A 17,323-nucleotide genomic window follows, 5' to 3' on the forward strand; every position below is an offset into this window, starting at 1 on the left:
TATACTTTGTTTTTATTTTTCTTCCCCTGAACAGACACGAGAGAGTAAGAAACGGATTTTCGATTCATTGTATGTGATGCACATGTGAAGAATTGACAATAAAGTTGACTTTGACTTTTGACTTTTTGCGCATGCATTTACATGTAAACTCCTCGTTAAGCCATCCACTGTTCCTTTCACTTAGTCCATTAACTACTGTTTGGGTTTTAGCTCAATCTGGCTTTAGCTTGATCTCCACTAGGACTGAAATGTTTTTTCTTTTCAAGGCAGCTGTTATTAACAAATCAATCCCTTCCTTTACACCCCCATCATTCTGCTTATTTGGCAGAGCTGAATAGTCCTGAAGCAGAGCAGCTGTAAACTCGCTTCACGGTAAAACTTATTTTTTCCTTCAAAACTGCTGTTCCCACTAGAGACAGTATATTCTTTACAGTTATTGTAGTGTGACAAAATGCTGGTGCTTAATCTGCTGGTCCCACTGAAAGCAAAAGAAAAGCTGATGTAAAACAAAACTGCTTCAAAAACCAATGGAAAAAAAAAAACTTTGCATGACTGACAAACTCCTTTTTTGACTTTGAGCCCGAGCCATGACTCATGTGCTTTATTTATAGGGGGATGTATACTGATTACACAAAACTTTAGAAAGGGGAGTGTCATTTCTAACCTCAATAAAAGATTACACATTTAAAACTCTAAATCAGGGATGCTCATTACATTGATCGTGATCGACCGGTCGATCTTCAAGGACATGAGGGTAGATTGCAAAAATGATGACAGTAAAATTTTACGATGAAGAGGAATCAGCTTGTGCAGGTTAGTAATTACATTTTAATAGAAAGAAATCAGGCTTGGAAGTGTTAAATGGGTGCTAAAGTGATTCCCTGTGGTGTCCTGCTGAATATTTTGACTTTTTTATATAAACGATGAGCATTTTTGATTCAACGATTTTAATAGTGGTCAGCACTTTTTGAACAATAATCCAGGAACAAATCTATTCATTCCAGGGATTGTGGTCTATGTGTTGTGGTCCAGGGATTCGACTTAAGTCTTCATATAAACAACTCAATTTAAAGAACATATGTCCAAATATCTGTGCAAAAGATTTAGATGGATGTGCAAGAAATAGAAAATAAAGAGGACAATTAGACCTTTGAGACCGTTTTGTTCTTTCATCATACATGCGCAATTCAGAAGTGTTTTTGCATTCCTCATTCGGCGCTGTGCGCAGGTTTCCGTGTAATATTTTGGCCGACGGGTCTTTACGGGAATTCGTTTTTAAACTTTTCAAAATTTTTGGTCGGTTGATATTTATGTAGTTTACGCGTATTGTTCATAGTTTATTAATTTAGTTAATTATTACAATTATTACGTAAATGGTACGCAGTTGTGTGGGATTGTTGCGAGATAGATTGCATAAATTTTGGCTTTCCACGACCATTTCGCCTACGACTTTTTACGCATGTACCATCGATGTATAACTTTTCATCGTGTATGCGGCACACATATTACGTAGTTGACACGCAAATTTGGGCCAGATTTTGCTTTTACCAAAAAGGGAACTGACTTTAGCAGCCACAGCTAAAGGACCACAGCACAGAACAGTTTTCTAGTTCTGTGTTTTTCAGAGTGGAAGTCAAGTGTTTTTGCATAGTTTGGCCGGGGTGGGACTTGCAAATGATTTTATTTCTCCTTTTTATGTATTTTTTTTTTAAATTAGTCTGAACCCCAAATCCCCCAGTCTCCGGGTGGACACAGCAATGCAAACTCAAACAGGTGAGACATTTTAATAAAGCACATTTTTTTGTTTTCATTGGTACTGATACAGTACGAGACACTCACAAAAACGTCAAGTTTTCAAAAATTTGGTCTGTTTTATCAAACCAAATCGCATCCCGGCTCCTTTTTTTTTCATACTGCAGGAGTTTCATTTTGAGAGTGTAGACAAGATCCAGTCCAAACATAGAGGACTATTAGCATCAGATCAGGTTAGACAATTTAGATAGCCTTGCAATGCATTCACACAACATATAAACAAACATAAACATACACAATTTCCATTTTTTACACTTTGTCTTCACTTTTATGTTACATTTTTCAAAAAAGAAACACCACACACTTTTAACTCAATCATTCAGTTAGCATGAGCACAATGCATTTTTATTTATTTTTTGTTTCTCAACTTATACTTAGTTTGCTCAATAATGAAAGCACAACAAGGCAGTCTTACGCCGTACAGATCTTAAAACATATGACCTTATTTACTAAGATCCCAAATAAAGATTGCACAGTTATGTGATCACACAAGGTGACTGCAAGTGCTATTCAGTGAGGTTTTGCTACAACAAGAAGTACCATGGTGGTCCGTCTTGATGCCCATTTTCCATAACTTAAACACCTCCTCCAATTAAAAGGCTGTTTTTAACTTGTTCTTGTGGCATTTTTTTGATGATGAAGGAAACACATCAAGAAAATTGAGGTAAAAATTGCATTTCTGAGTATTTCTTTATTTAAATGATTGGTGAATCAGGAGCAGATGAAAAAATGCCTATGGAAAATACACTGAGTGGGCTACAAGCTTCCTGCTCCTGCTCTAGTCCGATCATTGACTGTACTGTATAATATATAACTGGAGTAATCGTGTGTCACTGATGGAAAATGCCTTGGTTCAGGTTCTAAACAAATGAAGTCAATTTAGTTGCTTTTTTTTCATGATATGTCCCTTGCTATGTTGGAAGCAGATGTCTTTAGTAAGCTGTGATTGGCCTGTCTACATTTCTATGGCAACCACTCGCTTCAATCAAGAGTAAGCATGTTAGAAGGCCACACCCCTACCACTGAAAGCAGGCTCGGGAGAATCTGTCAAACGCTTCGACGTTCAACACAAGGCCACCTACTTTTCTTGAGGTAACTGATTGGTCAGTTTATAATTTGAATAAGTTGTGTTACAACAAAAATATTATGAATAAAATCTGGATTAGTAAGAAGTAATAAAAGGTAGTAGAAAAAAAATGGTTATTCTGATTCTGACTAACATAATGACTAAGTAATAATAATAGCTCTTTATTTCTTATTAGAAGTCTATGTGATTTTGGCTTTTTAGGAGCAGCTGGTCCTTCCAATTTGGAACGCGAGGGGGAGGTTTTTTTAGTCCAGTTCTTATTTTACTGTCAATGATTTTGAAGCATCCACTTGCAGACAACTAGATCCATGTACGTCTTCATTTTCCTCGTCTGAGCTAGCATCTGGCTCAAAACTGTACAGCTGGATATCGCCAATATTGCTTGCCATTTTTGTTTTTAGCACCAAATTGTTTCCAATAGGAGCTGCCTCCTTTAAGCACCGGTCTGTAGTGACCCCAGTTTACCAATGACAAATGCGTTAATTGGTCATACCATATACAGCTGTACTGGTAGTTTCATCAAATCCTAAAATATTTATCCAGAGTTGTTGCAAAAAATACAGTACCACACCTTACCACAAAATGAAACCATATTTTCCCATCAGCCTTCTGTCTGCAAGACAAATAATGGGCAGATTCCAACAACCACAGGTATTTCGCTTTCCAAATAGTTCTTTGAATAAACACCAGGGTTAGTAATGAAAGATATGCAGTATGTAAAAGAAAACATAGTGTGCAAAACCCAGCTGGGATCTTTTTATGTGGAGTTTGCATGTAGTCCCTGTGCATTCCTGGGTTTTCTACATGCACTCCGGCTTCTTCCCACGGTCCAGGTTATATAGGTTAATTGGTTACTCTGTGTCCCTAGGTGTGCATTTGTGAGTGTGTGCGGGACTGATTTTGTTCCCTGTGACAGACAGGCTACCTATCCGGGTTGTACCTCATCTTTGCCTAACAGTAGCTGGGACAGACTCTGACATTGGCGAGAAAGGGGAAAATAGACATAGAGGAGGTCAGCTGTAATTACAATGAGAAGTTTTGTAGCTCTTTCAGAAGCTCAAACATTGTAAAACTGGATGCTTACCCCTAACCCTGGAAGCAGAAAAGATGGGCTCTCTTGGTTCTTTGTACAAATGTCTCCTCCTTCAAACAGCCACTGCAACCATTTCTGTTTGTTCATATTTTAAAATTATGCTAGTTTCTACCTGCCTTCCAACCTAGAAAGTTCAGAGACAAAACATCACAAACTCACGTCACATATTTGCACATTGCGTCAAAAACACCTGTATTGTAGAGGCATTAAAGGCAAATAAGCAAAATCTGTTGCACTTGTTATTTTTTCCATTTGATGAACCCCAGTTTTTAAATCACGTGTAACTTGCCTTTGCCTGTTGTCAAATTTACACTCGTTTTTTCACAAGCAAACTAGGTGCATAAAGTTAAAATACTTTTCAAAACCTTCACAGAAATCTGCTGTGGGCTTAAAGAACAGTTTTCTATTTCAGCTTTAAGTCTGAATTCTGTTGTACTTTTATCAAGTGTTACAAACAACAATTTTACAATGTCTTCAAAAGTAACATTTCCGGTAACTTATGAAAAGGTGTCATGTACCTGGAAGATTTATGTCAGAAAAATCATCTGGCAAAAGCAGGTCACATTTAAGAAAAAATCTCTGCCTCATGTTAAGAATGCAGTTTTAGGTCTCATGTGTCACAAAATAACCTTCACATCTCAGGAAAATGTGTTCATTGGTTTTAAATAAGATCTATAAAGGCTAGTAAAAAGCACTAGGCCCCAGCAACAAGACAAAAAGTCCTCATGTCCTAGGGAAATATCTACGATGCCCCTGCTCTTCTCACCTCTTAAAAAATTCCTCCTCTGTTTTTTCTTACCAGCTGTGCCCTTCAGGGGCAAAAGCAAATATTCAAGCACATGATTTGGCTTCAGTTTGACATCAAATGACCTTCCTGACCAAATCCTATGCATTTACCCGGACTTCGGACAGGCACATGGAAATACTGGAATGTGCCTTGTGTGGTTGCAGTAAATGACAGCATCTGGTAGCCCCACTCAGCCAACCAGGCTCTACTCTGCTTAAGTTCCAAGATCAGATGAGAAAAAACATTTCTGTCATCATTCTGAAAATCTTTAATTAAGTCTCTTCAAGCAAAAGAAAGCAGTCATGTCTAATGCTGCGTTCACACCGGGCTCAGTAACACACATTCAAAAGACTACTTTAAATGAAAGGTCTATGTAAACGCACATAAATGCACATTTTGGGCAATCCCATTCAAAACTATGAAGTTTATGGGTCGCTGAGAATGCTTTTAAACCCTTGTGCTATCCTATGGGGTCAAGATGACCATTGACGTGTTATTCTTAACATGACACGGGTGGATAAAGGTGGAGCAATTTCATGTAATCCATGGAAACCAGTGAAGATCACAAATCATTGAAGAAAAAAGGTCCAGCGCATTGTCTAGTGGGGTTTAGATGACCCAACTCCCAATGTTAAAGTGCCTAGGATAGCACAAGGGTTGAGTCCGTTTTTGGGCTCTATGTACAAAACCTGTGGCCACTGAATGTGTGTTAAAAAGTGAAACCAGGTTAAACTTTGATCAACCAGGGAGTCAGATTTGGTAGTGAAGTATGGATGGCATTTAGTTTGAACCATGAAAGTCCCAACCCTTTGAAAATGAACCATGGAGGAGAAATTACCAGTTGCTGTTTGTGCCTGGCCGTAATTATATCACACCAAGTCTTTTATATATCAGAAAAGAGCTGGGAAAGAAAAGCCTGGATCAAGATTAACAAGATTTACATTTTCGACATTTCCCACTGACACTCTTCCAACTGTGAAGACATGCCGAGTATTTGTTGCAACAATCTAGTGTGAACATTGAAAGTGTGAACATTGAAAGCTAAATATGAACCCTCGCGGAGCCTGAGATCCTCTGGCACTGGTCTGTTGACCATTCCAACTGCAAAAACTAAAACCTATGGAGAGGCTGCATTTCAGCACTATGGCCCCCGTTTGTGGAACAGTCTGCCGGAGGACCTGAGAGCCGCAGAGAGCATTAATGCTTTAAAGAAAAGGCTTAAGACCTATCTTTTTAACCTGGCTTTTAGCTAATTTTTTACTACTTTTATTTATTTATTTATTCAGATATTTATTTATATGTACTTTTTATTTTTATTTTATTTATTTATTCATCCATTTTATCTTGTTTTATGAACTTGAACCTGATTTTTAACGCATTATTTTAATTAACCTTATTTTAATGTTTTATTGTTTTTATCAATATGTTTACTTGTTTATTCTCATTTTTATTCATTTTTATTTCCGGTGCTTCCTCAGCTGGAACCTCTCCCTCTGGGACAGCTGCTGTTCAGCCACTGCAGCTCTGGATGGGGACCTGCATCACCACTTAGCTGTGGTGGAGCGGTCTCCACCTGTGATGCTGCATTTGGCTGTCTATGCGGCTGTTCACGGAGGGGGAGGTTCCAATTATTAGCGTTTCCAGCATCCTGTTTTTGTGCTCAGCCTATTTCTCATTGTCCTTGCCATCACTTAAGGGGTGGGAGGTGTGAAAGGAGTGGGGGGCTAGGTACGGGGAGGGGGGCCCTATTTATTTATTTATTAATTTTTATTTTATTTTTAATTCGTCAATACTTGTTTTTATATTTGTTGTGTTTTAATGTAAAGCACTTTGTGTTATATTTTTATATGAAAAGTGCTTTATAAATAAAGTTTGATTGATTAAAAGCGTGTTCACGAACCTGCATTTATTCCGTAGAATAAAACAAATCCCGTGACTATTTTAGTGACATCCCTATAAAGGCTCAGAAAAAGCTCAATTAGGTCAAGACAAGGCAAGACTGTGTTGTATCTAAAAAAAATTTCTGTAGGGTTTCAGTTGCTAGACAAAGGTTTTTGTCCCAAAGTATCATTATGATGAGGAAAAGTCCTGTCAATCCACCTTTTTGACATAGGCATGACTCTGACCTATGGGATATACAATAGTAAATAAGGACTGTAGTTCAGGTTAACCCTTCATTGACGAAATTGTCTCCAGCAACACAAAATAACACACGCTCTTTGAACTACTGTTATTCTTTGACTGTTCTAAATTAACTTAACAGATTCTACGGGCGACTCTGATACGTGCTTTTGGGGTTTGGTTAACACCAATTGCATAAACATGTTATTCCTGTAAAGTGTAGCAGAAAGCTACTTTCATCCACATCAGAATCAGTTGAATTACATTAATTACGTAAATAGTTGAAGAGTTACCATAATTCAAAGAATGTCAACACTGAAGCTAAAACTCTGTTGTTAAAGGGTTAAAATCACAAAGGTCCAGCATGTGTGTAAACACGACCTTTGTTCAAGACGCAACAATTGGGATTGGAACTGCCTGATAATAAATTAAGAAACCATGAGTGCAGCAGCATCTATGAAACACAGAGACATCAAATTGCTGGGGTTGTCCTGCGAGTCGCAGTTGTTGGTTGGTGCTCCGTCATCACAGTCCTGCTATAAGCAGGAGTCCCAGTTTAAGTGCAAGTCGGCGCTATCCAGGAAGTCCATAGAAAAGACACTGACGGGTGTTGGCGGACCCAGTGGGGCCAAGGTGGGCGTGTCTTCATCCAAGTCTCCCCTTGTACTGAGATCCAGCCAGCCTTTGTTGTCAAACCCCCATCTTCCTACATCATCAAGGGCATCCATGGGAGAAGGAGGATGGTCCAGAATGCTGGGGGTGCACAACAGCTGGCTGTGTAGGTCATCGATCAATGTGATCAACCCCCCTGGCTCCACCCCCAGCAGAGGCTTTCCAGTTGTGCTTTCCAGGAAGTCCTCCAGCCGTCCATTTGTTGAGAGGTGATGTTTCTCCTCCTGCAGCTCAGGCTGAAGAGAGGCAGCAGGCTTGGAGGGATCAGGGCTGGAAGGGATGGGTTGGGAAATCAATAGGTGAGGTAGGGGGGTAGGAGAGAGGCAGGAGAAGGAAGCTGAATCTAGAGAGTCCAGAGAAGGGTCAGTGGAAGGCCTGAAGGACATTTCTGGAGGAAAAAACAGATTTTACAGCAAAACAACAATTGCAGTACAAAGAGATTATTTTCTTCAGAAAAATGATTGACCATACCTCCTGCCTGCAAAATGATGTCAATGATATTGTCTTCATTCTCTTGTTCCTGCTGACAAAAATTTACATGATAGTAAAATAATGACAGAATTTATTGAAATCAAAGATTTGTTTGTTTAAATCATGTTATCAGACTTTTCAAGTGACCATGTCCAAAGAACAACTGAATGTCTTTTATCTTATAATGTGAATTTGGTAAACACTAGCAGATTTCTCCCTGAAAGACTGATTTTTATCCTTGCAACTAAACACATTTATTCAACTTTATTTTGAAGTTTTTCCTTTTTGAATGATATTTGACACAAGGAAAGGCTTTTACTATTTTGCACAGGTGGTTCGGCAAAGATTTTTACGCTGGATGCCCGTCTTGTCATAAACCTTGTATTTTATCCAGGCTGGGTACCGGCACAGGGAGACCCAGACTTGGGTCCCCTTGTGGCTACATAGATAGGCAGTAGCATGAAGGGGATTGTTAAAGAACCCACACTAGGTGAAGCTCATCGTACCACCTGGGAATCGAACCGTGGTCCCCTTGTGCCAGTCCTGCACTTATAATGAGATCTTGCATAACAAACACAATTTGTGTCAGTAGTGCTTTCATTTAGTGAGGTGTTTGTTTTCCCAAAACACAAATTCGCAGTGACTTCTACGAAATCGTGTAATCTGTTCTACATTCAAGGTAATCAAATCAATATTTGTATTAAATACAGTATATGGTTCTTTATGTATGCAAGCTTCTTCTGCACAGGTTGTTATGGTTTGTTCTCTCAGGCATTCGTTATGCATGGTCCCTCTGTATTTAGAGGTGTATTTTCATTTTTGAATGTCAGCTGGGTGTTCCCAGAGTTTTAAACTTGACTTTGTCTCAGCCAGGTATAGTTTCTGGAATGTTGTCGATTTTGGTGGACCAAACATTGAGGCCGTCCCACTTGTGGCACCCTCCAGAATTCATTGTGTGACATCAGAGATTATCCGTCCTGTTTTGTCAAAGAATCGCAGAAAAAAAGTGTGTGATCCTGGCTAGTGCACTAATGCTACAACTGTTGAATAAGTTTTAAGTTGCATTGAAGATAATGTAATTTCCAATGAATTGAATCAGATAAAGGACTAAAACGTGGACAAGGATTTTCTGATGATTGCTCATCAGCTCTTGGATTTTCATGGCTTCAAACAGGCAAAATGAAGGAGGAGAATGAGGCTGTCCTTACATGGTCATCAAGCAGAGAAGAAGCTGTCTTAACAGAAGCAGGAGACAGCGGACTCAACAAGACATCCAAATCACTGCACAATTCCTAAGGAAAAACAAAAGTTTTACCTTTCCTTTCACTAAAACACCATGAATAAATATTTTCTTTTGAGGGTCACTGCTTACATTTTGAAAGGGTGGTGTGGTGTTGTCTCTGCCCCTCAAAGCGGGGTCCTGATCCATAAAAAAGGGCTGCAGACTGGAAGGAGGTCCCAAACAGTCAGATCCTTCCTGTTGTGGTTGACAGATGAAGGCCTGGGCTGATCCCTTCTGCCCCTTTAATAAGATAAAGACAAAATATATGCTGGATTAGAAACAACAGAAGAAAGTTCTGCTGTTGTTTGTCAAGTTTAAATATGTTTGAGCTTTAATTTCACAACTTGTTCTTGTTTACACACTCAGATGTTAATGTAATTACTGTACACTTTACCCTTCATCAATATATATTGATTGATTGAATTTGACTGCTAAAAAGGGCTTCAAACATGAAGCACATACATTGGCATTTTGTGTAAACTCACACTTGTGAAAGCATAATAATATTTTGTGTTGATACAAAAGAGAAAAAGAGCAATAAATGTCATGGTTTTAGTTTCTTTACTTTTGTTTTCTAGTTGCATTTTGTTTTTTTCATGTCTTGAGTTCACTTCCTGTTTTATTTTGTAGGGTTTCCTGTATTGTGTCGTGTTTTCGAGTTTAACTTTTGGTCCCCATCTGCCCTCATTGTTTCCACCTGTGTCTTGTCAGTCCTGTATGTATTTAAGTCCTGTCATTCCCTTCCTCCTGTGCTGCTCCATAGTTTGATGTAGTTTGCTGTCCCTTAGTTCTTGTGTCATTGTAAGTTGTCAAAAGGGATGGGAAAAGAAGCCCCATGAAGCTTTCACAGAGTTTATGTAATTGTGATGAACCAACCATTCAGGGCTTTGAAACCACACAGAATAGCGGCATCTGGTGGCGGACTGGACAAATATTATCTGCTTCAACTTAGCTCCTTGTAGCACTTCAATGTGGAAATGATAATGAAAACACGTAAAACAAAACGACGTTGTTAATGATAATTTAAAAAAAAGTTAAACACAACGTGTGACGTTTTCTCTGAGAAGTGCTTGACACAACAAAACACACATCACATGAAGAAAAGAAACGCAAGGCAAAAAAGAAAACATTGTAAAATGCAGGATGTGAACCCAGAGCCTCTGGATGCAGACACCATTGACTTTCCCACGTAGATATTTCTATCATAACAAATATTACTCGCCATTATAAATTCATATAACTATTCTGTTTTTAAATAATGTTTGTAGTGTATTATCTTTTTAGGAGAAACCGAGCTGAAACGATCCCAAGCCACAGTAGGTTTTTTACCAGGAGCCATGGTAAAGTGCAATGACCTGACGCTGATTCCAATACAGGGGAAACAATAGAACTGGTCGGGAAACGTTCGGGATTCATTTCCCACTAATAGAGAATTGTGCGCCCAACTGTTCAAACACAAGTCACATCTGAACCCTGGTTCGACCCAACAATGCGCTTCATACGTCATCAACCACGTGGTCTGCGTTAGTTGACACACTCCCTGAAACATTGTGCCGAACCACTCTGTTTCATGAAGGTGAAACTAGCGCCGGAGCGTCCGTGTCAAACGGGCCATCCCTAGTTTTCTAGTTTCGAGTTTGCCTGCATGCTGAAGTGGTAGTTTGTTTAGTTTTGTGTTAGTTATTATCCCTTTTCCTGGAACCTCCTGCCTGATATTGGTAATATAAAATACCAGTATTTTTTACCGTGAAACTCTACAATTTCTCCAGTAACAGTAAATAATGGTGTTTTCTAAAGAAATGTTAGAGTTTGAGGCAACTAATGATAAAAAAGGGAAAATGCATGACATTAAATAAATTATTTTCTCTAACAAGATTCAAAACTGCCTTTGTTATGGCAGTTCTGTATGATCTTCATGACAACTTTGGAAGAAAACAACAAATGCTTAAAAAAATGTCAAATCACTGAAAAATGCTGTGTCACGGTACACAGCAACAACCTGTGAGCTGGAAGGACTGCCATCCACTCAGAAAAATGTTTATTATATGTTGATTTTTGAGAAAAATCTAAAGTGCAGATTTTGGTCAGAGATTTACAATACTTTCACCCTGCAAAGCCCAGCATGTCAAAGAATTGTCAGGAAAATTTTAACTTTTTTGGAATTAAGATCTTTTTTATACATAAAATGATATAATTTTTTATGAGATACAGTATCCATTGATATAAATTAGGGGATTTCATAAGTTTTTGTTTACAACATTGTTGGTTTACGATCCAAAAATGTTGACATTGATGTTCAGAAAAAAAAACGTATTTACCCAATTTATCTCAATCTATTTATTTTTTTAACATGGCATGGCTGTATTATAAAGAACTATTTAAAAAAATATATTCTTTCAATACAACAAATAATCATTTAATAAAATCAATAACAATAGATGAGTTATTCTCACCATAAAATTTAGAAAAGCAATAAAACCTTTGAGTGCTTTTGAGATTTCATGGAAGCAACCATTTTGAAATAAGCAGAAAAAGACCCTCTGCTGCCCCTAGGGGAATGCTGATGAAGTACAGGGCAAAAAAACCTGTACTAAGTTATGTACACTAGGTTTTTAAGGAACTCTTGGATCATGCTAAACAGATAGGAGCTTCAGAAATGTGTCTATCAAATATGATACAACAGACTATATAGGGTTAAAAAGGGGAACACTACGACCTTTGGGATAATAGTGTTTTCTCAAAAAAGCACCAGTGTTTGTAGAACTGGTTCCTTTTTTAGTTGTATCAATCTGTAGCAAAATTAATTTAAAAGTTACTAATTTCTATTGTAAATGAAAGTGAAGGGGAGAGTCAATAAAAGGATCCTCAGGAAAAGTGGGGATTGATTGTACAAAAGTTTCTTAACGTTAATTTATAGCTTATAATATTTTCTTCCTGAAACGTTTCTCATCCGAGTAGCTTAGAAGAGACTGTGAGTCCAGATAACACAACTCAACATCAAGATGATACCTGGATGAATGAGGATCATTCATTAGCACATGGCTAAATGAATCTTTTTACATGTGTGATGAGGGAGGATCGTAACTTTTTCTTAAAACAATAAAGTGTTTAGATAGAATTTTAAGCACATTGCTGTGAGATTTTATATTTCATATACTTTCATAAATAATTTTATCTGTAAATTCCATTTCTGTAGCACCTCTGAAAAATAAATTTTTGAAAAAAATAAGTCTAAAGGAAGAATGTTTGCAGCTCACAGTGTTCCAATAATTTCTGATGTTTCCAAACCAGGTTTTGTCCCAAAGAATGAGTTCTCCCATGGACCTGCATCAGGAGGAAACACTGTAAACCTCTGCGTTGGAGTTTTGGTTCCTCACCACTTTGCTCCATAAATCATAGTAATAGAGAATGCTGTCGGTGTAATTAGCAAAGTAATAATAACCAGCCCTGGGGTTGGTGTCAGTTCCTTATCATGAACAGCTGTCACTGTCTCAAGCAGGACATTTAATTAACTTTCACAGCCGTTGGATGCGCTGCAGCAGATCTCCCATTCTATGTATTAACAGGATGTTCAGTTCTGCACCAGAGGCTGGAAAATAAAAGACTCCAGGCTCCATGCTTTAAAATAGCCTGTAACACTGGGAGCTGCCAATAAAAAAATAAAAATAAATCACTGTTATTTAATGGGTTAATCTTTTTTCCTTTGGTGTTACTAATCTATCCATAAGTTAGCATTCAAACAAATATCAAATGTATATTTATCCATCCATTGTTCCAACCATCTTCAGAAGCTGCTGAATCCCTTTCAGGGTCGCAGGGTTGCTGGAGCCTATCCCAGCTACTGTTGGGCAAAGTTGAAAAACACTAGGAACAGGTCGCCAGTCTGAAGCAGGGCCACGCAATTACATGGACACCTTGGGGCAACTTAGAGACAAAAATCAACTCATGAAGCAAGTTTTTGAACTGTGGGAGGAAACTGGAATGTCCAGAGAAAACCCACACGTGCACAGAAAGAACACGCAAACTCCAAACTGAAAGGACCCTGCCAGGATATGAACCTGAACCTTCTTGCTGTGGGGCGTGAGTGTGCTAACTACTACCCCACCTTGCAACCCCTTTATTTTGATCCAGAATTGTTTATCCTCTCAGAACTAACATAATTTAGATCCAATGGGATTTGTTTTTAGCTAAAGTATATTTGTTTTACAGTATATGTCCGAAATAAAATATTAGTTACCTTGAAATTTAACTTGTCCAGGTTTGTGAACAGACTAAACTACTTTTTCTATAATTTTTAATATAGTAGTTCGGGTGAAATTTTCCAGATTCCTTGTATTTCTTGCAAGATAATCAAATGTTAATTAAATATGTGTACAAACAAACAACTAAACAAGACTTAATGGCAAATCCATTCACATTTTAGTTTCCTAAAGTTCAGCCCACTGTTGTTTTGCCACATCAAGACAATACGACGGGAACAGTATTAAAACATTCCACCACATGTGTTTCAACACGTTGATCTGTGATGATAGCTTGATCCTTTTTTGCTGCCATCACAACTGTGTTGTCCGCTGTGATGCACTTGGTTGTTTTCACGTTACAGTAAAATAAGCCTACCAGGCCTCAATCCAAATGGTATTGTCCAATTTTGAATCAATTATCAATTCATTTTGAAACAAATTTTTAATGGTACTGGTCGATTCGATTCAATTCTGCCTCAGACAGATCGATCTAATTCAGTCCCAGGAATAGAAATCGATTAATGGATATATCGATTGATAGTTACACCCTTACAAATTAACAATTGCTGTTCATCCCCGGCTAAAATTATATGACACCAAGTCTTTCTTATATCGCAGAAGAGCAGTGAAAAAAAAAAAGCCTGGAGAAATATTCGTGAGTTTTGCACCACTTTGACTGTGAGTACATGTGCCCGTATTGGCTAGCAACAGTCCAGTGTGAGTACCGTAGGCCAAATGCATGTTTAAGCGATACTTTTAATTCAGATTTTAATACAAATTTTAAATCATTAAAATTACTGAGGAATGGAGGAGTGGGCCTGCCTGTTCCAACAAGATTTGTATACAAATCCCACTTCTTCTACTTACTTCTTCTCGCCAGACCTTCTCAAAATAAGAGCAATACATGAGTCACAAGATTCTTTTTGATAAGACCACGGATCATTTCAGAATTTGTTAGGTATTATTTTATTCATACCCATAAATGTATGTCATTGTTGAAATCATGAAGTTGTTAGGGTGAAAGAACTAAATATGTAGCCAAATTTTTCACCAAGCTGCTCTTTAAATCAGTCTGTTTTTGAAGGTCAACAGTCCTCATGTGTTTTAACAAACCCTGAGGTTTATCTGTGATGACGGCATACTTGTCACATTGTTGTATTGGGTTCAGAAAAAAAAGGCAAAGAAATCCATGTCGTACAATCTCCTTAAAATGTGTGTATTAAAAATGATACTCATTAGCCTGAAATAAGGATAATTATTGGTAAAAATCTACTTAAAAGTTAAGGTGATTTGTTTTTAAGTTTCCCAAAATGTAACCCTGAGTTTTTTGGTTAACAAATCGTTGGTTTAATTTTCACCTTAATTTACTCACCTGGTTTACCTTATGTTTGATAAATATACTTGCATGTTTTATTTATTACCTTGTTTCTGATTGTTTTAAAGGTTTTTCACCTACTATATACTACTATCTGCTACCAACTACTATAATTTGCATCAGCAATAAACTGGTCAATAAAAAACTTGGAAAGAGTGAAATCCTGGGTCCAGTCCTGTCCCTTTGCTAGCGTGGGAGCACGCAGTTCACAAATAGCGACTCGTCGCATTATCGGGCAGACACTCTGCAGAATTACAGGTTACTCCCCTAGGGCGGGTCAGTCAATTAACTCACCTGCTCAGCGTCAGTTGTACAATTGTTCATTCTCTCTTACCTTCAGCGTTCATTTTTTGCCCCTCCCTCCTCCCCGGCTTCCACCTGTGGGCTCCGTTACGGGGTTTTGTTACCCGAAAGTGTAAGGAAAAAAGAATTCTCAAGGAATTGAACGGAGCCTTATGCCAAAACGAAGTTGTGAATCAAATTGTGAATGCCAACCTAAAGATGTTGTGAAATAAATATTCTTCTGCAAGAGTTGTCTCACTGAAATTCACTTGACAGAGTGCCAAGGAAATATTGCCCACACCATTACACCACCACCACTACCACCAGCCTAAACCATTGATACAAGTCAGGATGGACCCATACTTTCATGTTGTTGACACCAAATTCTAACCCTATCCGAATGTTGCAGCAGAAATGGAGACTCATCAGACCTGGCAATGCTCTTCCAATTTTGGTGAGTCTGTGTGCATTGTACCAACGAGGCATGCCTACAAAACCCATAGAACTGCCACTCACTGGATATTTTCTCTTTTTTGGACCATTCTCTGTTAACCCTAGAGGTGGTTGTGGGTGAAAATTCCAGTAAATCAGCAGTTTCTGAAATATTCAGACCAGCCAGTCTGGGACCAACAACCTTGCCATGTTCAAACTCACTTCAATCACCTTTCTTCCCCATTCTGATGCTTGGTTTCAACTGCAGCACATTGTCTTCACCAGAGGTCCCCTAATCCAGGCCTTCGGGGCTGGTGTCCTGCTGGTTTTCCAGAAAACCTGCCTTATTTGCTGCAGATTACCTTGATCATGTGTGTCTAGCCAATAAGGAGATTCAATGGCAGGTTGGTTGGAAAACATGTAGGCCCTCGAGGCCTGGATTTGGGGACCCCTGGTCTATATGTCTACATGTCACCATGTCTACATGCCTAAATGCATTCAGTTGCTGCCATGTGATTGAAATTTGTGTTATTGAGCATTCAGACAGGTCGGCCTCATTAACTGAGTGTGATGTGTGTGATTGTCATGTCAGCATTTGAATGTTTTACTTTCATTCTTGCTGATGTATTTTCCCATGTGTGGCAAAAGGGTAGCTTGCATTAGTTGCAATGATACTATAGATACAGATGGTCAATACTGGGACAATTAGCATCCCAGTATATAAAAGCCAATTTTCATTGAATTGAAAAGATATTTATTTATTTATGTATTTTTAATAAAAAAAATGAAAGGATATTTATTTAGGGTGTTGGGATTAATTTTACAAAGATTGAATTTATGTCATAATTTGTGTTTGCTGATACGATTCACTTTCAATTTGGGTTCATTTTGAACTATCCAAATCATTGACCTAGAATCAATCCAGTTCATCTTTAGGCAAAAATTCAACCAGAGTGACTTAGAGATAAACAGTGAATCTGGAGGTTTTTTTTAATTCCTTGTGTTTCTTGCAAGATAATCCAGAGTTAATTATATATGAGCACAAACAAATAAGTGTGTGAATGGATTTGCCAGTAATTCTTGCTTAAGTAAAACCTACTTAAAAAAATGGATGCAACATTTTTACACTCAAAATAATTAGTTTTTACTGAAATAATTAGTGAAGTATTTTTTTTTTATAAATGAGTAAAATCAAGTAAAAATATGACGATCATTCGAATAAACTTAGTATATTAGTGCTAAAATGTGGGTGCATGCAAATGTCTTTTTTTGTAAAATGAAGTGCCTTCTTAAGTCAAAAGTAAAAAAAAATATTGAGTAGATAAAATGAAAAAGCCAAGTGAATTTGAGTCATTATCTTGGCAATGGTGATCGGCAAAAAAAGTTTCCTTTTACATTGACATCCATCTTTTTAAAAGTTTTTCTGACTTTACTGAAAACTATCCTCATGCCACTCAAGCCTGACTTTGCCTGAGTGGTGTATCCCCTTTAGTGAGGTGAGCTGGAGTTTTCTCTGGCTTCATCAGTAGATAACAATTTATAATCTCTGGTCGTTGTTTGGGACTATGTGCAATTCATTTTTACATTTATTCCATTTAAATTAGTTTTGTGTCTGTCAAGCCTGACATCATTTTGAAAGGAACCCTAAAATGAAAAAAAACATTCACA

General features: G+C 37.9%; 1 protein-coding gene across 4 annotated transcripts in view; it reads right to left on the reverse strand.

The window, feature by feature from the left end:
* Positions 1–6,566: 6,566 nt before the first annotated feature.
* Positions 6,567–17,323, reverse strand: part of LOC101163415 (MKL/myocardin-like protein 1) — a 52,221-nt gene continuing 41,464 nt past the window's right edge. For 3 of the 4 annotated variants that reach the window (XM_023957717.1, XM_023957715.1, XM_023957718.1), the window contains exons 15-18: positions 9,416–9,565; positions 9,252–9,335; positions 8,044–8,095; positions 6,567–7,960 (exon numbers count right to left, since the gene is read on the reverse strand). In XM_023957717.1, coding sequence (XP_023813485.1) covers positions 7,437–7,960; positions 8,044–8,095; positions 9,252–9,335; positions 9,416–9,565 — 810 coding nt within the window. In that variant the 3' untranslated portion in view covers positions 6,567–7,436. The remainder of the gene's footprint in view (positions 7,961–8,043; positions 8,096–9,251; positions 9,336–9,415; positions 9,566–17,323) is intronic. The other variant, XM_023957716.1, reaches the window with a different exon arrangement.

The sequence above is a fragment of the Oryzias latipes genome, chromosome 8 (assembly GCF_002234675.1).
Source record: "Oryzias latipes chromosome 8, ASM223467v1".
Classification (NCBI taxonomy): domain Eukaryota; kingdom Metazoa; phylum Chordata; class Actinopteri; order Beloniformes; family Adrianichthyidae; genus Oryzias; species Oryzias latipes.